Here is a 23465-nt window from a genome sequence, read left to right as displayed (position 1 = left end):
ATATTTCCCTACGACTTTCTTAGACCAGTAGCAAGTGTTCCACAGGCAACCATTAATCCAAGGAAAATAAATTGAGAACTGTTGTTTTAGAGTTCTGTATTAAGAAACTACAGTAATCCCTCAAAATGCACAGTTTCAAGTTGCACTTAATTCACATAAACGCGAGTTAAGTACAACTCAAAATCCTGCTCTCCCTGGCCCTGGCTCAAATCCCCAGGCCTGTGTGGCCCCAGTTCACCCCCACCCTGGCCAACTCTGGTTCACCACCCTTCACGCGGCCCTGGCTTAACCCCCACAGGGCTGCATGGCCCTGGCTCACCTTCCCCCCCCGCCCCCCGCTGCAGCCCTAGCCCACCCCAGGCTTAAAGCCCCTCCCCCCTCCCATGGCCCCAACCTACCACTAGGCTTAACCCTCCCCAGCTGCCCCCCCCAACCCCAGGATTTACCTTTCAAAAGGAGCTCCAGGTGCTCCTGATGTTTCCCCAGTTGCAGAGCATGTGTTCCACTGGGGAAGAAAGCTGCCCCGGACTTACATAAAATTTGACATGAGGGTGTATGGGAATGCAACCCTGGTATAACTTGAGGGGCTACTGTATTCACTTCTTTTTAAAAAAAAATCATTTGATATCAAGAAGGTTTTATGAGGGAACTCTTCATATTTGTTCTTTGTGGTGAAATACTTGAAGCCTAATCAAATCTTGAGCACTAAATTGTTCTGATTATTGAATGTTTGCAAATAGTTACATGATATCTTTATATTTCCCTCCTTTTTTCCCCCTTACCAGATTAATCAACGTGCTGTAATTAAGAGGCCAGTTGCCTGAACACAATGGACCACTTAGGGACAGCAGACACTGAGGAGGATACAGGATCATTAACACATCTTGCTCCTAGTCCTCATAGTGAAGCAGTTGCTCATGAATTTCAGGAACTCTCATTGCAGCCCAGCCAGTACTTACCTCCCCTCAAGGAACGAAAGAGTGGTGAGTACAAAACAGGTTAGAGGCAGAGTGTCCCTGCTCTGTCATGCAAAAAAATGTATTTTTATAAGTGGAGGTGGTAATGTTTTTCATTGCTTACTTTCGTCAAGTGAAATACTTGTTGGTCTCCATTTATGTGTCTGACAGCCATACTAATGTCTGAATGTTATTTTTGTTTGTTATGAAACATTTCTTGAACAACTCCACTTACTGTGGCAAGAAATATGTGCCTAACTTTAAACACACGATCTTGAAAAATGTTGGGCAATGCACATAAAATATGACTCTTGTTCACAGGAATGAAAGCTGTAATCCTCAGCAAAGACAAAGTGAAAGTACGTGTGTTTTTTTTCTTCGGGAACATAGTTACATTACCAAACAACTGAAGATATTTTTTATTTCAAAAAAATATTTTTGTTGAAAAATAGAGGTATTTAAACTTGAGGTTTTAAAGTAAAAGGATTATTTCACAGACTAGTTTAATGATGACTTTTATAGCGAAAATGAGGTTTAAATTTTAGGAACGTTTCCAGTATCTTTTCTCATTGTTTATGTTGGCATGGTAGCTTAGTAGAAAAGTGTTATGACTCCTACAGTAAGCACAGGAAGTTAAGTTTGAATCAAGATGTGTGTTAGTTTTTATTATGAAATGGAGTCATAATAATTTTATAGCATATTGGACCTTCAAAATATGTGGCTCATCAAATTTTTCTACTTGGCAAATTTGTCTTGGTTTTCATTACATATTGGTGAATATTTGGAATATTCAGTTTCCAAATTAGAATATTAAATTTTAATCATGGAAGATGCCCAAGGAAGACATTTATTATTCAGAAGTATGGTATAAAAGAACATAAGGAGAAAAGTGCTATATCTTTTCAGCTGTAAAATAGATTTAATGCATGTACACATCAGGAGGAAGACACAGACATGACATAATTAGAGAGGCAAGATGGGTGACATATCTTTTATTGAACCAATTTCTGTCTGTGGCAGGGAGACAAACTTTCAAGCTTTGCACCATGTCAGACTGTCCATGTTAGAAAGATGGGAGCAAGTCTGGAGATATATATTCCTTATTCCACCATTGGTTGGAGTGCTTTTCATTTTCAGAAAACTTTTAGGCTGTCTCTCCACTTGCATTCCTCTTTTGAAAGAGGCATGCAAATGAGGTAAATCAAAAATGCAAATGAGGCACAAATTTGCATATCTGACACCTCATTTGCATGTTCTTATTTCAAAATAGCTTCTTTCGAAAGAAGAAAACCAGTGTAGATGTTGCTTTTTCGAAAGTAAACCCCATCTTCCAAAGAATCCTTCTTCACTTTTTTTTATGGGAAGGATTCTTTCAAAGATGGGGTTTACTTTCGAAAGAGCAGTGTCTACACTGGTTTTCTTCTTTACAAAGAAGCTATTTCAAAATAAGACTATGCAAATGAGGTGCCAGGTATGCAAATCTGAACCTCATTTGCATTTTTGATTTACCTCATTTGCATACTTCTTTTGAAAGAGGAATACAAGTGCAGACACAGCCTTAATTTCCAAATAGAGGGAATGTACGTGTGTAATGCTTATATACATCTCACAACATTGTGTGCCATGACCAAGGTTGTGTAACATTACAGGGAGGGTACAGGTTTAGTCGAGGAAAAGTTAGGTGTGAGAAACTTCCACCATTTCCTTTTTCTGCAACAAACTTAACTTATGTACAGCTGGGAAGAATTCTTTCCTTGCCCAGTTATAAATGCGTGCATAACTTTCTCATTCACAGGCATGAAGATTTTAAACATGTATCAACTAGTTAAGATACAGTTCATGAAATTTTTAATGTAACTGCAGTTCTGTTCTTTTGCTTCAAGAGTCTAAAACTTTGGCTTTAAATTACTTTTGGATGGATGAGCCTTTAAAAAAATTCCCTTATGCTTCAGAAAGAAACATGTAACTTTTGAGACATTAATTGTTACTATGTACTATCTTGGACTCAATTTGTACTGAAGTCCTTTTATAAATTACCTGCAGCAAAACCGGTTTATAACTATACATCTTAAGCAGCCTATGCAGTACAGCTTGAGAGTTGCATCACTTTCTTGGTACCATCTATAATGAAAGCTCTTCAAAAAGTCTTGAAAAATTCCTATAACATCAAATTATTCCAACATTCAGCTGTGCAAGCTCTGCATTTGCTTTCCTGAGACAAAGGCTACTGTACGAGATAAATTCGATATTTAATAAATTTGAATATTTAACCTTGATATTATGAATTTGAATAAAGTATCCACAAAGCTTCTTGAAATTTGACCCACCTATTTTCCATGTCAAATCTTCAATCATATAATTCTTTTGGTCCACAGCCTGCCTAGCTTGGACAGCCATGCTATCAATCACCAGGACTAATTTCCCACCATAATGGGCCCTGGGATCTCTAGCAGTCTTAGAAACAATAGCCTTCACCCCCATAGTTCCAATGTGACTTATCAACAATCAAAGAGACATCCTCCTTCATCTGCTATTTCGAGAGTATCTGAACTCCCTGAACAGGCAAGGGAGAAACAAAAGGCTGAAATTGAAAAGGAAATTACCTATTGAGTCAATTGCTCACCATCACCACCACGGAGCATGGGGATGCCCCCTCTGGGGTATACAACAGATGACTTTAAAATGTTCCAGGACCCAGCATAGTGGGTGGCAAGATATTATAAAAACAGGCTGAACCCCTCTAATCCAGCACCCTTGGGATCTAACAAATGCTGGATGAGCAAATTTGCTGGACTATAGGAGGTCAATATTGTCTAGCTGTGTTACCAACACTTCCACTGCTTACTGGGTTCTTATAAGACATTTAGGTTTAAATTACAGCTAAATAATAGCACAGAACACTGAGAGCCAAGACTGGTAGATGGAAACTAACTTCATGGGACTGCAGAAAACTTGGCCACACCCATGATGAGTGGTTGTCTGGCTAATTAAAATCATGCTGAATTATAGATGTTGCCTGACAGAGTTCTGGATTAGAGAGGTTCAGCCTGTACCACTACAAGATGTGATCGAGTCACATCACAAGCTATGATCATACCTTGAGTGGTTCCTTAAAAGCAGTCTTATCAAGTGATAGGTTCTTCTGATCTCAAAGTTCCAGCTGCACACGCAGTCCATCTGTACCTCAGATCTTACCCATGAATCATGTTATTGCCAATCCTGTAGTATCTAAAGTCTAAAAGTTTATTTATAAAAAGAAAGGTGAGTGTTCAAATTGGTTAAAGGAATCAAATATGTACAAAGTTGTGTAGCAGAGATAGAATAAACTGCTGTTTATGACTATTCTCCAACCACCCTCCAGTTCTGCTTTGTGAACTATCAAGCCTTAGTGGCAAATACAATTACTAAAATTATCTGAAAATGAAGAGCTTACTGAATTTCATACGGAAACATTCAAGGCCATAGTCAATGAATAACTGATGGCTAAGCCCTTGCTTGATGTAACTGTCACAGTGGCACACTCTGTCTGTTGCCATTGTGATGACCTTTTTAGCTTCAACTGTCCAGTTTCCCAAAGGAGTTTCATCACTGTAGTGGGCCTTCATTTTGCAGAGACAAAACTATTTGCAGGAAGGACATACACCTCCCTCCACACCTTAAAAGACTTAGAGGGTTGCTCTGCAATCCTTTGGGATGTATGCCTCTGGGTATAAGAGAAAGTATAACTCTCAGCCACCGTTCAGACTTTGGTCATCACAATATCCATCTCAGAGGTTATATGAACTTCAGAAAAATGTCCCGGTTCCCCAAACAGAAACAGTTGGGTCTCAGCCCACTTCCTGTCAACCTTCCACCTCAAAGCAACTGTTCTGAGACGTTGGTCAAGGTGCCTATAGATCATTCTCCTCAATATCCTCTCATGCTGCACAACCTGTCCCCTCTCTTCTGAGGCTGTCTCCCCAATTCTGCAAAATGTGGGAACAGATACCCTCTGACAAGTAGGTACAGAAGATTATCCAAGACATTTTACCATCCCCTGCCCAAATACCCTCTCCCCATTCCTCTTCAGGCACCATCCTCACAAGCCTACTATGACAAGAAATAAACCATCTCTGTAGAATAGGAGCCAGTACCCACAGAGCTGAGAGGCAAGGGCTTCTACTCTTGCTAGTTCTTGATACTGAAGAATAAGGGAGGTTGGAGACCTGCCCTATACCTCAAAGCCCCAAACAATTTATCAAAGCCCAGAAATTCAAGATGATCACATAAGCAGCATGAAGATGGAGTCCCTGATCACAGAATCATAGGGCTGGAAGGAACCTCAGGAGGTAATCTAGTCCAGCCCCCGGCTTCACGCAGGATCAACCCCATCTAAGTCATCCCAGCCAGGACCTTGTCAAGCCAGGACTTAAAAACCTCAAGGGATGGAGAATCTACCACCTCTCCAGGCAACGCATTGCAATGCTTCACCACCCTCCTGGTGAAGTAGTTTTTCCTAATATCTAACCTATACCTCTCCCTCTTCAACTTCAGACCATTACTCCTTTTCTGCCATGTGACACCACTGAGAACAGTTTCTCACCCTCCTCTTTAGAGCCCCCTTCAGTAAGTTGAAGGCTGCTATTAAATCACCTCTAAGTCTTCTCTTCTGTAAACTAAACAAGCCCAAATCCCTCAGTATATCCTCATAGGTCTTGTGCTCCAGCCCCTTAATCATTTTTGTTGCCCTCCGCTGAACTTTCTCCAGTAAATCCACATCCTTTTTATACTGTGGGGCCCAAAACTGGACACAATATTCCAGATGTGGCCTCACCAGTGCCAAATAGAGGGGAATAACTACTTCTCTAGATCTGCTTGAAATGCTCCTCCAAATGCACCCTAGTGTGCTGTTAGCCTTCTTGGCTACAAGGGCATACTGTTTACTCATATCCAGCCTTTCATCCACCATAATGCCTAGGTCCCTTTCCATCGTACTGCTGCTGAGCCTGTCAGTCCCCAGCCTTTAATAATGCTTGGGATTCTTCCACCCCAGATACAGATTTCTTTTGGCCCAGTCCTCCAATTTATCCAGGTCATTCTGGATTCTCTCTCTACCCTCCAATGAATTTACCTCTCCCTCTAGTTTTTTGTCATCCGCAAACTTGCTGAGGGTGCAGTCCAGTCCCTCATCCAGGTCATTAATAAAGATGTTAAATGCACCGGCCCCAGAACTCAGCCTTGAGGTCCTTGAAGTCCACTATGACTTCAGTGAGGGAAGGTGGTAGCTCAGATGACATATCCCTCTTCAGTGTTCTTCCCTGACAAAGTCACATTTAGGCCATATCCAAAGTTCACTCCCACAGAGATTTCCGCATTTTATATGAACCAACATATTCAATTTCCAGCCTTTTATCCCAAACTTCAACAGGATAATAGGGGAACTGTCCTTAATATGGTTTGCATGAAAAGAGTCTTCACCTTTGCTCAGACAGGACAAAAGCTTTGTCTCTAAGATTCTTCCTCTCTGTTACACATAGGTCAAAATGTACAGCAGTTTCAGCTCAAAGACTCTCAAAATGCACCTCAAACGGTATCTAGCTTTGCATGTGTAAAGCTCCCATATTTAGTACCCATTATACAAAATCAAGTTCCTCATCCATTCTCTTCTGCAAGGGTATCCTTATACAGGTTGTACTTCTCAAAACTAGGATTCTCTGGCCCAACCACATCTGTGGTCCCACAGGACTATGGATGTTACTGAACCAGAGAGTCTGGAGCTGGGGGGGCTGTTAGGAGGGGAGTCTGATGGGGCTTGTTTACTGGGGCCAGGGTCCACAGGGCCACATCCAACAGCCTTGGCTGGCATCCCAGTAGGATAAAGGGGCTGCGGGGGGGCTCAAAGTGCGGGGGCTGGAGGCATGGGGACCAGTGGGGTGCGGAGCCAACAGCAGGGAGGGTTATGCTGGGGGATGGGCAGAGGCAGGGAACCTTCCTTCATGCAGCAAATTCCCAGTTCGGGACCAGTCAGGTCCCCAGGGTGTCAGATGAGGGAGGTGCAACCTGCACCACCCAAATAACTTCTCTGCAGATTTCTGTCTCCATCTAGTTTTACATAACATTATGGCATCCTTGGGGACTCTGCTGCAGACTCTAGATTCAATATCATGGTGCAATCATCTAGGGCGGACTCAGTTCCAGACCTGTAGTCCCGCAGTCGTGGGGGACGATGCTCAGGAGTCACCTACAGTAGAGCGAGCATCTGTAGGGACCTTACTCCAAGAAGAGGAAGTTACTTACCTTGTTCAGTAACTGTGGTTCTTTAAGATGTGTGTTCCTGTGGGTTCTCTACAAACCATCCTACTTCCCACTACTTACCTATTACACAATCCAGTATAATCTTGCCATTGAAATTGAGACTCCGGTACCTAATATTCAGACACTTTATCTTCTGGGGTATATGCATGCTGCAGCTAGATGTATGCCTGCCTAAGATGGGAATTACATGTGCTCGCTCTGCTTGAACTAGTGTACTAAAGATAGCGGTGTGACGCAGCAGCATGGCCAGTGGCTCTGGCCATCTGCCCAGGAATGTCCTAGGACCTCAGTAAGAAGTGTTCGTGGGCAATCTAGTTCAAGCTGCTTCCCATGTTGCTGCATCCACACTGCTGTTTTTAGCATAAGGGTTGTCTGTGTTATACTTACCTGATGTGAAAATTATATAGCCCAGGTACAATATAAATACCTTTACTTCCTTGATCTCGAACACTTGCATTGATTGGTCTTTTACAGAAATAAATGTGGGTTTATTCTGCTGTGTGCATGATTCTGTTGGTAGTGTAGTGTCACTATTGGTGTTTGGTACTCTTTTTTTTTTGTCTGTGGTCATAGGCATGTCACTAAAAATGTTATGCCTTAGGAGAGAGGACTTCCCTTTTGACCAAATCTCTAGAGTAGGATCAGCACCCTTTATTCCCATGGTTAATGGTTATTTCATATCTCGGGACAGTATACGTGAAATCCCAAATAACATTTTAAGACATGAATGTTCACATTTAAAACAATGTTTTTAATCTGTTTGTAGCTGCAGTGCTCTAGTTGAGTTCTTTAGCCACTGTAATATAAACGTACCCTTGGTTTATTCTGCATTAATTAAACTTAAAGTCTACCATACTTAACTTGTTTCATTTGTATACATCACATCATGCAGTTGCTATTGTTTCAGTGAGGTACAGAGAGCAAAAGTTATTTTTCCATTGATGGAGAAGTGGATGAACTATAGAAGTCTTTAACTATTGTGACAAAGCTTCTGCCTCAGAGTCTCACAGCAACCCTCAGGTTAGACAACAGTTTGCTGTTTTGGTGAGCTACTTTCATCTTTGCCCAGCTTAGGGAAAGAGAGAAAACCAAGCTCCTTAATCTCTGCTGCTCCTCCAAGTGATTTAGGCATGACAAACCCCCTCCACCAGATCAATCTTTTTCCTCTGCTGTATAGAGGATGGAGGAAATGGTGGAAACCGAGGCCCATCTTCTATGGTGGGCCCCAGTCCAGGGACCCTGCCATAGCTGCTGCCACAGTGTTTCAGGTTCCAGCTGCTTGGCAATGATGATTCCCTAGGGCTGTGTGTACAATATGAGATCAAATCAATTTTATTAAATTCAATTTTTAATGCTGGGTTTTATACATCTAATTTTGAGCATCTTCACCTTCCTACGTGCTCCCCACAAAATCAACTTACTGCTGCCCCATACAAGTAGCTTAAATAGAGCTTAAATCAAGTGCTGCTGCAGTGTATTGTGGGAACCTATCCCACAGTTCCCTGGTCCCTGTTTCATTCTGGCCCCATAAGTAGTTGTGGGTATATGACGACATCTTCTCACATTTCATTCCCCTCTTTCCCCTGCCATGTTAAGTGTTTTAGTAGACATGGGTGGTACACTGAAACTTGAATGAGTCATCAGTAATGGCTTGGAGTGGCTAGAATACAGTAGACTTTTGACAGCCATGAAAATTGTCACCAACCATGGAGACCCTTTTAGGAACTTGAGTCTGGATTTAGGGTTCCTACCAAAGAAGACCCTTATATTTAAGTAGACACAGTTGCTACGCTGAAATTTGAGTGATTCATCAAACTAAAAGACCCCAGACTGTAGCCAGGTTTGTACTTTGAAAAGAAGACCCTTAGGAGAATATTCCCTGCTGCAAGCCTTACTTCAACAACTGTAGTAATTGTAGAGCTAATGCACTGCCTTCATTGAAACATGCATGGCTTGGGGCAGCTAAAAGATTACAAAAAGACTATAAAAAACATGTGACAAGTATCAGAGAGGTAGCCGTGTTAGTCTGTAGCTTCGAGAACAACAAAAAGTCTTGTGGCACCTTATAGACTAACAGATCTGATGAAGCGAGTCTTTGCCCACAAAAGCTTACGCTCCAAAATATCTGTTAGTCTATAAGGTGCCACAAGACTTCTTGTTGTTCATGAAAAACATGTATGACTCAAGGCAGCTACAACCAGTCCCGAAAACCTTGCCCACTGAGAGAGATTCTCATGGCCACCTAAAAGAACACAGACTGCATCCAGCCCCCACAAATTGCAACAGCTGAGGGCGACGTCCCCCAGGCGGCTAAAAGACCCCCAGCTACAGCCAACCCCGAAAATTGTGACCGCCAAGGGAGACTTCCCTTGGATGGCTAAAAGATCCCCGCCTACAGCCATCTCCAAAAATCATGACCGCAGCAGGAGATGTCCCCCGGGCGGCTAAAAGACCCCTAGCTACAGCCAGCCCCTGAAAATCATGACCCTCACCACACAAAAGCTGCCTGGCATCTTGCTCAGTGTGTCCTTTTATTGGTTTGGGGTCAAGCCACGTGACGAGGCTGGGCACAGGAATGTTCCGGACTGTGGCACCTCCAGGGCGAGGGAAGGGAGGGGATGCGGGGGCCAGGACAACATATAAACGACAGAAAAGAAGTTTCTCATCCTACCAGACAAGCACAACCCCCACCCAAAGCCTAACTGACAGATGGCATGAGTGACCAGTGTCTGGCGCCAGGCAGCGCGGAAGAAAAGGCAGCTAGCAGGGATATACACAGAACCACAGACCCCACAGCTGCACTCCTAGCAAAGAAAAAGATTCTTCAGCCTTTCTCATGACGCTACAGCCATGGGCTTCCAGATGCTGAATTATAACGGCCTTCCTATTGCCTAATGCCTCCACACCTGAGAGCAGTGAAGAGGTAAGAGAGCAGAGCGGAGAACTGTGGGGCATTGTGGGGCACATACGGGACATCTGTAGAGGCTAATGAATTTGATTTAAAGACATGGTGCATCCTCACTACCCTTCATTCAGAATTTTAAATTTGAACTGAACAGTATACCCATCAGGTTGTTATGATTTTAGGATTTTGATATTATGTCGATTTTAGTGGTCCATAAATCAAGATAATGGAATTTACATTGAGGATAGGCACTTGGAAAAATTGGGCTAACTAACTTAAAATTGATTTTATCTGGAAGTGTAGACGCACCCTAAGTCACTTCACTACACCAGTCCGCAGCACTTTCCTTACGCGCTGGTATCTACGCCTCTCATTCTCTCTTGCTGCTCATTATCTCCTGCAGTTCTCACCTAGTCCTGAACCAGTAGCAGAGAAACCTGTTTATAGCCAGTCTCAGATGGTTCTTTTTTGGCTCTAGCTGTCCTACTTACCCTGGCTTCCTTGAGTTTACAAGCCTCCTGATTGAACCCAGGTGTTTTAATTGGTCTTATTGCCCTGACTGCTTCTGGCAGGTTCCTGCTGGGTCTGAATCAGCCCTTGCTAGTTTATTCAGTGAGTAGGGACTTATTTAATCTAGAGTTAATATATCCCCCCACAATAGGACAATTCTTCTGTAGGCTTCTGGCCTCACCCTGTCACTCTCTCTGTTCATGAAAGTACTTTTCTGCTGACCTAGCTGTGTTGGTCAACCAAATTATGTTACACAGGGCCTTTGTGTAGAACAGGCCCAAGACTTCAATTTCTGTAGACTGCATTTTTTTCTCTCCTTTGATCTAACCTGTCAAAGACCCAGTAGTTCTCATTCTTGTCTTCATTAGACAAGGCAGAGAGAGAAATATATTTTATTGGGTCAGCTTCTGTTGGTGAAAGAGAGGAATTTTGGAGAGACAAAATTCTTGAGGTCTGAGAAAGGTACTCTGAGAGTCACAGCTAAATGCAAAGAGGAACAGTTTGTGGATCAGTCAAGGTGGATTATCTTTGTTGTGTGTTGCCATTTTAGTTATGGCCTGTGATCCTCCTCTCAGGTGTCTTCTCTAAGAAGGTTATTTCCATCTCTTATGATTGATCTGTTTTTTTGTTATAAAGTCTTTCACTATGATAATTGATGCTGCTGGTTAAACAAGTTTAGGACTCTTATTTTTTGCTTCTTTATTCATCCTTTGAAGGTAGATTTTTCACAAAAGGAGAGATTCAGCCAACATTTATAATTCGCAGCCTTCTAGATGGGTATTCTTTCTCCCTTGCTCCTATCAGTCTTATTTCTTTATGGCTATACTAGACATAGAAATCAACCACCGATAGGCTATTTTAGCTATGCCAATTGCTTAGGTAAAATTAATTTAGCCAAGGTTGACTTTTATGTCTGTTCACACAGCGGAAGGTCAATGGGAGTGTTTCTCCTGTCGACCTTCCTTATTACTCATCTCTTGCAAGGAGTACAGTTGTTGATGTTGCCCACTGAGAGCATCGTTTTGTGCATCTTCCACTGTATTGTGGCTCTAGCCTCGGGCTAGGAGAGAAGTTTTTCATGGTGCAGTGTTTTTAAACTGTCTTGAGATAATCAGCTGAGATGGCATGTATTTTTATGCTGGAATGTGTTAATAGCTGCTATAAATTATACCCCAAGAATAGCTAAGTTGCTGGATGTGCTAACCAGATATGTATCAAGGACTCCATGTGTTCTTAAATATTTCTTTTCATTTTTCCAATTTTCACCAAAATCAATAAGGATTTGCACATTAATATTTAGAACATTTTGTTAATAATTGGAATTGATTGGGGTACAGGAGTGGTGTGGGTTCTGGCAGTGAGTTCGGGTGCAGGAAGAGGCTCCCACCGTTCGCACTCCTTGCTGTTGCACTCCAAAACTCTGCTCCAGCATGCAGTCCCTCTCCTGTACCTAAACTCCCTCACAGAGCCTGCACCCTCGCCCTTTCCTGCCCCACGTAGATGAAAGTGGGTGAGGGTAGGGGAGAATTACTGGAAGAGAGGGGTGGAGTTAGGCAGGGCTTTGTGGAAGGGGTGGCTTATATCTTCGGAAGTCCTTACGTTTAAAAAAGTGATCTTCCGTGTAAAAGGGTTGGAGACCCCCGTTTTAAAGTAATGACTTGAGAGGTTTGACTTTTTACAGTATGTGAAAAAACTATGGTTTTTCCTGCCCCAGAAAATTTCTATAACTCATACTTCCATATCTAACTTCTACTATGACCTAGAGTATATTAACTTATCAACCCTTAAAGTTGAGAATAAAGTATTTTAGCAAAGAGACAGCTCTTCTCTAGTTCAGGTTAAAATGAGCTTTTCTTTAAAGATCAGCTCTTCTAGGTGCTTTGACACCCACAGTTAGTTGGACTCAACAGGACATGGGTTTATGTTAGTGATCCTAATTTGGGTCCATTTGGCCAAGGGGGTTCCAACATACCATCCCCAGGAAGAGAGAAAAAACTTTTCTTAAAATTGGTGGATTCTGTCAGTTTATTTTTACTCACAGAGGCCGTGTCTACACTAGCCCAAAACTTCAAAATGGCCATGCAACTGACCATTTCAAAGTTTACTAATGAAGCGCTGAAATACACATTCAGCGCCTCATGAGAATGCTGGCAGAGTGGCACTTCAAAATTGATGTGGCTCGCTGCTGTGCAGCTTGTCCAGATGGGGCTCCTTTTCGAAAGGACCCCGCCAACTTCGAAATCTCCTTATTCCTAACAGCAGATAAGGAACCCCGTCCTGACAAGCCGCGTGGTGGCGAACCGCATTAATTTCAAAGTGCCATGGCTGCTGGCATTCTAATGAGGTGCTGAATATGTATTTCAGGGCTTCATTAGTAAACTTCGAAATGGCCATTTGCATGGCCATTTCGAAGTTTTGGGCGAGTGTAGAAGTTGCCAGAGGGAGATTAAATGAGGACTCAGATGGGTACAACTGAGTCTCAGATACACAAGGTTTACCCCATATCAGAGTGTATAACTCCTTTAGTAGGCATCCTTCAGTCTGCATAGACTATGGCTCGCGCCCTTTAAAGTTTCAATTGAGGACTTCATTTACAGTGTCTATTGTGACTATAAAGACCCACACGAGAGTGACAGTCCTTGCTGCATCTCTTGCAGATGTAGTGGGTGTCTGGCAAGTCCTTATTGTGCTTTCTGTGCGCTCGCTTCTCCTCTGCTAGCTGTCTGATGTTCAACTCGCCCTTCTGAAGGCCCTTGTGTAACCCCTGCCTCCATCTGCTGCGGTCGTCTGCTAGTTCTTCCCAGTTGTCCAGCTCGATGTCTACCTCTCTGAGGTCCCTCTTGCAGACATCTTTGTAGCACAACTGGGGGCGTCCGGGAGGTCTTTTGCCAGAGGCTAGCTCACCATACAGGATGTCTTTTGGAATCCTTCCATCATTCATCCTGTGGACGTGGCCAAGCCAGCGGAGTTGACGCTGCCTGAGGAGGGTGTGCATGGTTGGGATTCCAGCTTGCTCGAGGACGGCAGTGTTGGTCACTCTGTCCTTCCATGATATTCCAAGGATGCGCCTGAGGCAGTGCAAGTGGAAGACGTTCAGTCTCTTTTCCTGACGGGGCATACAGGGTCCAAGTCTCACTGCCATAAAGGAGGGTGCTGAGGATGCAGGCTCTGTAGACTTGCATTTTGGTGTGAGTGTACAGCTTGTTGTTATTCCACACTCTCTTGCTGAGTCTGGACAGAGTAGTGGCCGCTTTTCTGATCCTCCTATTTAGCTCAGTGTCCAACGACAGGGTGTCAGTGATGGTGGACCCGAGGTAAACGAACTCATGGACAGCCTCTAAGGTATAGTTGTCAATGCTGATTGATGGGGATTCAGCAACATCCTGACCGAGTACATTCGTCTTCTTTAGGCTGATGGTAAACCCAAAGTCCTTGCACGCTTTGGAGAACCGATCCAGCAGTTTTTGAAGCTGGTCTTCTGTGTGAGACACTACAGCAGCATCGTCTGCGAACAGCATGTCTCTGATGAGGACTTCTCGCACCTTAGTCTTGGCTTTCAGCCTTGCAAGGTTAAACAGTTTCCCATCAGATCTTGTGTGCAGCAAGATGCCCTCTGTTGAAGATCCAAAGGCATGCTTCAGGAGGAGTGCGAAGAAGATCCCAAACAACGTCGGAGCAAGCACGCATCCTTGTTTGACGCCGCTCCTGATTCTGAAAGCATCCGATAATGCGCCGTCATATTGGATGGTTCCTCTCATGTTTTCGTGGAATGACTGGATCATCTTGAGTAACCGTGGAGGACAGCCTATCTTGTGGAGCAGTTTGAACAGACCATCCCTGCTGACCAAGTCAAAAGCCTTGGTCAAGTCGATGAAGGCTATGTAGAGTGGCTTTCTCTGCTCCCCGCACTTCTCCTGCAGCTGCCTTAGAGAGAAGACTACGTCAACGGTAGACCTCTCTGCGCGGAATCCGCACTGCGATTCGGGGTATACCCTCTCAGCAATCTTCTGGAGTCTGCCAAGGATGACGCGAGCGAACAGTTTACCAGTGACGCTTAGGAGGGAGATTCCGCGGTAGATGTTGCAGTCGCTTCTGTCTCCTTTGTTCTCATGCAACGTTACAATGTTAGCGTCACGCATATCCTGTGGAACCTCACCCTCTTTCCAGCACAGGCACAGTAGCTCAGGCAGGGGTTCCAGGAGTGTGTCCGCGGCACATTTGATTACCTCTGGTGGTATACCATCCTGACCAGGGGCCGTTCCTGCTGCAATGCTGTCGATGGCTGTCTTCAGTTCATCCACAGTCGGTTCTTGATCCAGTTCGTCCATTACTGGTAGGAGCTCGACGGCATCGAGGGCTGCGTCAACCACAATGTTCTCACGTGAGTACAGCTCGGAGTAGTGCTCAACCCAGCGCTCCATCTGTTTGGCTTTGTCAGCGATGACTTCACCAGATTTGGATTTCAGAGGTGCCATCTTGTTCTGGGTGGGTCCTAATGCCTTCTTCATACCCTCGTACATTCCTCTGAGATTACCAAAGTCGGCACAGGTCTGGATGCTGCTGCATAGCTGGAGCCAGTGGTTGTTGGCACAGCGCCTGGCTGTCTGCTGTACTGTTCTTCTGGCCTCTCTAAGTGCTTGCTGGGTACTCTGGCTCGGTGAGCGTTTGTACTCCAGGAGTGCAGTGCGCTTCTTTTCAATGACTGGAATCATCTCATCAGAGTTAGCTTCGAACCAGTCATTCGTGTTTCTAGCTCTTCTTCCAAACACCGACAAGGCCGTGTTATAAACTGTATCCCTCAGATGTTGCCATTTGGATGTCGCATCGACGCCCCCAGGGCCGCTGTGCAGATTTTCCTGGAGGGTCTCTCTGAACTTTTCAGCTTTCTCCGAGTTTGCCGTCTTTCTGGTGTCAATGCGGGGCCTTCCAGCAGGTTTAGAGCGGTACAGCTTCTTGGGTCTCAGCTTGAGCTTGGAGCAAACTAGCGAGTGATCTGTGTCACAGTCAGCACTATGATAGCTTTGTGTCAGAAGGACATTTTTGAGGTTATTATGCCTAGTGATGACCACATCTAGTTGATGCCAGTGCTTCGAGCGTGGGTGTCTCCACGACACTCTGTGCTGTGGCTTCGTTTGGAAGAATGTGTTTGTGATGCACAGATTGTGGTACGTGCACAGTTCAAGGAGACGCTGTCCATTGTCATTCATTTTTCCCACACCGAAGTGTCCTAAGCAGGAAGGCCATGAGGCCCAATCAGCTCCAACTCTTGCATTGAAGTCACCCAAGATGTACAGTTGTTCACGAGCAGGTATTTGCGCTACAGCAGCACTAAGCATGTCATAGAACTTGTCTTTTACTTCTGGTGTGGCGTACAGGGTTGGAGCATAAGCACTGATCAGGTGGACAGGACCGGCACAAGTTTGAAGCGTGATCCAAAGAAGTCTTTCTGATCCGCCCATGACTAAATCAACCATTTGTAGAAGGGTGTTTCTGACAGCAAAGCCAACACCATGCTCTCTGGGTTCTACTTGGGCTTTACCCTGCCAGAAAAAGGTGTAGTCCTTTTCCTTTAGAGATCCCGAATCTGCGAGTCGCATCTCTTGCAGTGCAGCGATATCAACTCTGAGCCTCTTCAGTTCCTCGTTGATGACAGCGATCTTTTGGGTGTCACTGATGACCTGAAGATCTTCAGTCAAGCCGGTCAGCATGGTCCGCACATTCCAGCAAGCAAGCTTGAATTGTTGATGTTTCTCATTTCTTGTTGATTTTCTTATTGGTTTGCCTGGTGCCCAAATTTCAGTCACTTGTCAGGTTCAGGAACCTTATGCCTCACGCACCCAACGAGGCAGGTGAACTGTGGCGGGACAGTACCCTATTGGCTGGGGGCTGCCCAGTTTGAGGCAGGCGGTGACTGTCCAGTGAGATGCGAGGATCCCTCCCACTGTTGAAGGCAACCCCTGGCGCTCGTTCTCTATGCCAATCGAGCAAGAGCTTATAATTGGTAACTGTTGCCTTCCATGTTGATGCAACGCTGTTCAGCGATGCCGGAGTATCTCTCCGGGCGCGAGCCTGGGCGTTTGTTATGGAGACTCTGGGCTGCCCGGACACCAGTGTCCCCCTCTCGGCTTTACTGATACAGTCCAAAGGAGAGGATAACCTCCACATCTGGTACCAGCTCAGCTGCAGTAGTTGCCGGGACAGTGCCAGAAGTTGACACTGAACCGCCTTTGGACTCCACTCTGGATTTTCTGTCAGGGTTTACTCCCTTAGCCTCTCTCCTTCCCAGGATAACCCACAAGGCAGTGGGTTGTGGAGAATGTGGAGAATAACTCCTTTACCTGCAGCATATTGGGGGAAATCAAATGGAAACTTTATTAGAAAAAGATTTTGTTTGGCTAGTTGGGGACGCTACAATCTGGTCTATGATCGGTAATTAAATCAACCTAATTAAGTCATTCAGAGGGTGTGTAAAATTGACACCTCCTGAGCAATATAGTTAAGGTGACGTAGTCTGCAGTATAGACAGCATTAGGCTGACAGATTTCAACCTAGTTACAGCCTTCTCATTGTTAAAGTCCTTGTTTACAATTGCTAAAGCAGTGCAGCTGCACTGCTGTAGCATTTCAAGTGTACACTTGTTCTAAGGCTCATAAAACTGTTTGTGCTTGGGCCATCCAGTGGATTATACCAGGGTTCTCAGACTTTATTGCACCATAACCCCCTTGTGACAACCAAAATTACTACATAACCTCTGGAGGAGGGTCCGAAGCATGATCCTGCCTGAGCCCTTCCAGCCTGGACAATGGGTATGGGGACCAAAGTCCAAGCCTTGCTCCCCCAGGTGGAGGGGCCAAAGCTGGGCAGGGGCCTGTTACTTGAGCTCCGCCACTCAGGGACAAAGCTGAAGCATGAGCCCCACTGCCCAGTGCTGAAACCCTTGGACTTCTGCTTCAGCCCCCCGATGGTGGGCTTGGGCTTGGACTTCAACCCAGGCCCAGTAAGTCTGACCCTAGCCTTGGTGATGCCATTGTGAACATTTGGAGTCTTGGCTCAGACTGAGAACCACTGGATTATACTGAGCATGCCTGTACAGTAAACCCCCTAAATGAGTGATTTCAAGTTGTGCTTAACTCGCATTAAAGTGAGTTAAGCGCAGCTCAGAATCTTGCTGCCCCCAGCCCTGGCTCAACCCCCTTCCAGCCCCACGCGGCCCTGTTCAAACCCCCCCAGCCTCGCTCACCACTGCACACAGCTCCGGCTCACCCCATCCCTGCACCCAGCTCTGGCTCCAACTCACCACCCCTCACGCGTGGCTCTGGCTCAACCCCCCTCCCCAGTTCAATCCCTGGCCGGCTCACCACCCAAGCACAGCTCCAGCTCACCCCACCCTTGTGTGGCTCTGGCTCACCCCCAGCCCCACACCCGGCTCTTTCTCACCACCCCTCACACGCAGCTCTGGGTCAACCCTCCCCCTGCCCTGCTCTGGTTCAACCCCCCCCCCCGCCCTGGTTTAGACCCCCATGGCCTTGTTCACCACCCGAGCACGGCTTTGGCTCACCACCCCCTCACATGGCTCTAGCTCAACCCCGCCCCTGATTCAACGCCCCACTTTGCTGGTGCAGCTCCAGCTCAGCTCCCCCCGTCCCCTCCCCACCGCCCTAACCCACCCCAGGCTTAATCCCTTTGTCCCCCTCCCACGGCCCCAACCCATCACCAGGCTCAACTCTCCCCAACTGCCACCTCCCCCCAACTCCAGGATTTACCTTTCCAAAGGAGCTCCAGGTGCTTGTGCTGCTTCTTTAGCTGCACAACGTGCATTCTGCTGGGGAGAAAGTCGCTCCCAACTTATGCAGACTTTGAGTTAGATGAGGGTGCCTGGGAACAGAACCCTCGTGTAAATCGAGTCACTGCTGTACAGAGAAGTTAATAGGATTGTTACCTGTGAAAGGTTCTTACTAGATGGAGAGCACAAGGGGATAAACAGGAAGGGAATGTTAAGAACATAAGAATGGCCATACTGGGTCAGACCAAAGGTCCATCCAGCCCAGCATCCCATCTGCCGACGGTGGCCAATGCCAGGTGCCCCAGAGAAGGAGAACAGAAGACAATGATCAAGTGATTTATCTCCTGCCATCCATCTCCTGCCCTTGTTCTGAAGGCCAGGGCACCATACTTTATCCCTGGCTAATAGCCATTTATGGACCTAACCTGCAAAAATTTATCAAGCTCTTTTTTAAACCCTAATAGAGTCCTGGCCTTCACAGCCTCCTCGGGCAAGGAGTTCCACAGGTTGACTGTGCACTGTGTGAAGAAAAATTTCCTTTTATTAGTTTTGAACCTACTACCCATCAATTTCATTTGGTGTCCCCTAGTTCTTGTATTATGGGAAAAGGTAAATAATTTTTCTATATTCACTTTCTCCACACCATTCATGATTTTATATACCTCTATCATATCGCCCCTCAATCGCCTCTTTTCCAAACTGAAAAGTCCCAGTCTCTCTAGCCTCTCCCCATATGGGACCCGTTCCAAGCCCATAATCATCTTAGTCACCCTTTTCTGAACCTGTTCTAATGCCAATATATCTTTTTTGAGGTGAGGAGACCACATCTGCACGCAGTACTCAAGATGTGGGCGTACCATAGTTTTATATAGGGGAAGTATGATATCTTTTGTCTTATTATCGATCCCTTTTTTAATAATTCCTAACATCCTATTTGCCTTACTAACTGCCGCTGCACACTGCGTGGATGTCTTCAGAGAACTATCCACTATAACTCCAAGATCCCTTTCCTGATCTGTCGTAGCTAAATTTGACCCCATCATGTAGTACGTGTAATTTGGGTTATTTTTTCCAACATGCATTACCTTACACTTACCCACATTAAATTTCATTTGCCATTTTGCTGCCCAATCACTCAGTTTGCTGAGATCTTTTTGTAGTTCTTCACAATCTGTTTTGGTTTTGACTGTCCTGAACAACTTGGTGTCATCTGCAAACTTTGCCACCTCACTGCTTACCTCATTTTCTAGATCATTGATGAACAAGTTGAACAGGATCGGTCCCAGGACTGACCCCTGGGGAACACCACTAGTTACCCTCCTCCATTGTGAAAATTTACCATTTATTCCCACCCTTTGTTTTCTGTCTTTTAACCAATTCCCGATCCATGAAAGGATCTTTCCTCCTATCCCATGACCACCTAATTTACATAAAAGCCTTTGGTGTGGGACCGTGTCAAAGGCTTTCTGGAAATCTAGGTATATTATGTCCACTGGGTGCCCCTTGTCCGCATGTTTATTAACCCCTTCAAAGAATTCTAATAGATTAGTTAGACACGACTTCCCTCTGCAGAAACCATGCTGACTTTTGCCCAACAATTCGTGCTCTTCTACGTGCCTTGCAATTTTATTCTTTACTAGTGTTTCTACTAATTTGCCTGGTACTGATGTTAAACTTATCGGTCTATAATTGCCAGGGTCTCCTCTAGAGCCTTTTTTAAATATTGGCGTTATATTGGCCGTCTTCCAGTCATTTGGTACCAAAGTGGATTTAAAGGATAGGTTACAAACCACTGTTAATAACTCCGCAATTTCACATTTGAGTTCTTTCAGAACCCTTGGGTGAATACCGTCTGGTCCTGGAGACTTGTTACTATTCAGCTTATCAATGAACTCCAAGACCTCCTCTAATGTCACTTCAATCTGAGTGAGTTCCTCAGATTTGTCACCTAAAAAGGCTGGCTTAGATTTAGGAACCTCTGTAACATCCTCAGCCGTGAAGACTGAAGCAAAGAAATCATTTAATCGCTCCGCAATGGCACTGTCTTCCTTGATCGCTCCTTTTATATCTTTATCGTCCAAGGGCCCCACTGCTTTTTTAGCGGGCTTCCTGCTTCTAATGTATTTAAAAAACATTTTACTATCGTTTTTTGAATTTTTGGCTAGCTGTTCCTCAAAATCTTTTTTGGCTTTTCTTACTACATTATGTTGAAGTGGGGTGCTTATTTCGAAGCTGCCCCCATATACACTGCCAATCTGCAATTTGAAGTCTGCACTTCGAAATTTGCACGGCTGCCATTATGCTAATGAGGCACTGAATATGCATGTTAGCGCCTCATTAGCCTGCTTCAAATTGCCTCATTACCATGCCATCTCCAACGGGAGGTGGCATGTGTAGAAGCAGCCCTAGTCTATATGTGCTAATCAGTAAACAGGTAACAGATGAAGACAGTTTATTCTAGAAAACCTGGTAACAAATTATCAATTATCAAATTATAGCTATCAAAGGGGTAGCTGTGCTAGTCTGTATCGCAAGAATCAGAAGGCCTGTGGCACCATATAGATGAACAAGACTCACTTTGTCAGATGCATCATCTCCTGAGCAATATGCTTTAGCTGATCTAGCCTCCAGTATAGACAGCACTAGGTTGACAGAGTGAAGAAGCTGGTCTTTGCCCATGAAAGCTTGTGTTTAAAAAATCTGTTAAGTCTATAAAGACTTCTCATCGTTTTTGCAAATTGCAGATGCTAGTAGTCCCAGAGTCACTAAACTGAGAGCAATGAGATCTGGATAATGCTAACAGATATTCTCTATTCCCATAGTTTGTTCTATTAATTTGGCCTTAGACTTCTTAATAAAAAACTGGAATACATGTGTGGTGAATACTACTGTGAGGGTATTTGCCTTCTGTATAAATGCAGTGCAAAATGGTGAGTCAATATGTTGAATGATTTCTTTTAAAATTCAAGATTGTATTTTATAGTGATATTAGCCTTTTAGGCAAATGTTTTAAAAACAAAATTTAAATCTAAATCAGATTTTAAAAGTGTGCTTATGTTTGCAAAAGTATGTGGAAAATTTTATAATTTAATCATTATTGGAAATTAAAATTAAAACATTCTTCTTTAATTCTTAAAATAATTTGCTGTATGATTTATAATCCTAAACCTAAATCCTAGTTGAAATGCAACATGTTGGAAGCATTATTATTATTATTATTATTATTATTATTATTATTATTATTTTATAATATTATATATTATATTATTATAATAATAATATTTGGATCTCTGAAGTTACTTTTAGTGTTTTGAAGAAATAGTGTTAGTCGAAAAACATATGACTGCTAACTTGTGAAATCTTCCCTCCACCGTCCCCCAAGCATTTAATATTATCTGCTAACAGCTGAGAAAAAAAACTGAATAGGTACTGATTTCCCATTAAGTCTGCCTTTGTCATTGGTACTGCCAGTTCCCACAATCCTAGCATTCCCAGGGTATCAGTCAGCGTGGACAAGAAACAATTTTCAAATATTAAAGCATGTGAAAAGCCAGGCAGGCCAAAACTCAGAGCTCTCTAGAGACTATGACCTCTTAAAGAGAATATATTCTGACATTTTCACAGGCTATTTGAAGGAATTCCAGCTGGGTCATTCCATTTGGTAAACTTCTAAGCAAACTCTCTGTCATTTTAATCTGATTTATAGATTTTTTTTCTTTTTATTATCTGCTTATTGTGAAGCGATTAAGATGGGAAATGTGTTTTAAAACTGACTCTGTTTAAGGCATCTAGGATATATGAAAAAACTCTATGCTAGAAATTTTGACATTTAAGTAATTATAGAAGATATGGAAAGTATGTTTTTCTTCAGAGATCTCTTGATCATAATGTCTTATTTTGGTTTTTGCTTCCAGAAATTCCAAATGGATAACTAAATGTTTAGCTGAAAATGAATGGAGCGTTAAATTCAATTTAGTTCTATTTAAAAAAAACTTTGGAAGTGATATTGAGAGAAACAAGTCTTATCTACATGGGGATAGTCACTAATTGATGCTTACCTTGTATCTGACATGAAATTAAGGGAAGTGCTTAGGATCTTTTGGACAGACAAAAGCGCGACTACTGATTTATTTGTAATACAGCATTGTTTGAGATTTGATTCATTTTTTAAAATGACTAAACTAAATTCCATCTTTTAACGATGTCTTTTCCATCAGACCCACAGTGGAAACCAGTTGTGTCATAAGTGATGATTTGGCTGTTTCCTAAAAGAAAAGGATAGTTAGGGTGTATGGAAGGAAATTTGCACTATATCAACAAACAGAGTAAAATTGTTTTCTCAGATGCCTGTGATGCTGCTTTTATATCCTGTCTGGCCACTCTGGAAAGCTCCCAGTCCATGGGGCACCAGTTTGGGGTGGGCAAAGCAACTGTTAGGACTGTCGTCATGGAAGTAAGGCATGGTCAGGTCAGACACCCGCCATGAGAAGGGGGCACTGGGGCAAGGAGCCCTGGAGGGAACAGGGAAAGGGGGCCCTGAAGGGATCAGGGGAGGTGTTGAGAGGGGTTGGAGGGAAGGGGGGAAGGGACCTGGAGCACCCCACCATGCACGCATGATCACATACACTCTCCATCCCTACAGAGGGTCCTCTGTGTCAGGGACCGTGACGCCACTGTCATATGATTTGCTGCACTGGGGTTCCCCAAATGTTCTGGCACACTGGATGGGACCCACATTGCCATCCAGGCCCTGGACCACAGTATGGGATGTTTTATCAATAGGAAGCGGTACCACTCTGTGATGCTCCAGGCCCTTGTGGACATGAAAGGACCCTTTAGGGACATGTCTGTGGGCTGGGCAGACCGTGCCCATGATACCCGGGTCTTCCAAAACTTGTGGCTTGGGCAGAGGATGGAGGAGGGGAACTACGCCCTCCCCCCGCCATGGGACCTCCCAGTCACGGATGTCACCATGTTCCTCTGCATGGCGGTCTGTGTCACCTACCTGCTACACCTG

General features: G+C 44.3%; 1 protein-coding gene and 1 long non-coding RNA gene across 2 annotated transcripts in view; one reads left to right on the top strand and one right to left on the bottom strand.

The window, feature by feature from the left end:
- The window catches only part of LOC142021886 (uncharacterized), a 37150-nt gene extending 29698 nt beyond the window's left edge, over window positions 1-7452 (bottom strand). The window contains exons 1-2 of the long non-coding RNA XR_012647808.1: window positions 7311-7452; window positions 4054-4191 (exon numbers count right to left, since the gene is read on the bottom strand). This is a non-coding gene — a long non-coding RNA (uncharacterized LOC142021886). The remainder of the gene's footprint in view (window positions 1-4053; window positions 4192-7310) is intronic.
- MRTFB (myocardin related transcription factor B) overlaps window positions 1-23465 on the top strand; it is a 249810-nt gene that overhangs the window by 99304 nt on the left and 127041 nt on the right. The window contains exon 2 of the mRNA XM_075011145.1: window positions 786-983. Within this exon, the coding sequence (XP_074867246.1) occupies window positions 830-983 (154 nt within the window). The 5' untranslated portion in view covers window positions 786-829. The remainder of the gene's footprint in view (window positions 1-785; window positions 984-23465) is intronic.

This window comes from Carettochelys insculpta, chromosome 16 (genome assembly GCF_033958435.1).
Source record: "Carettochelys insculpta isolate YL-2023 chromosome 16, ASM3395843v1, whole genome shotgun sequence".
Lineage (NCBI taxonomy): Eukaryota > Metazoa > Chordata > Testudines > Carettochelyidae > Carettochelys > Carettochelys insculpta.
This window is presented reverse-complemented; position numbering and strand designations above follow the sequence as displayed.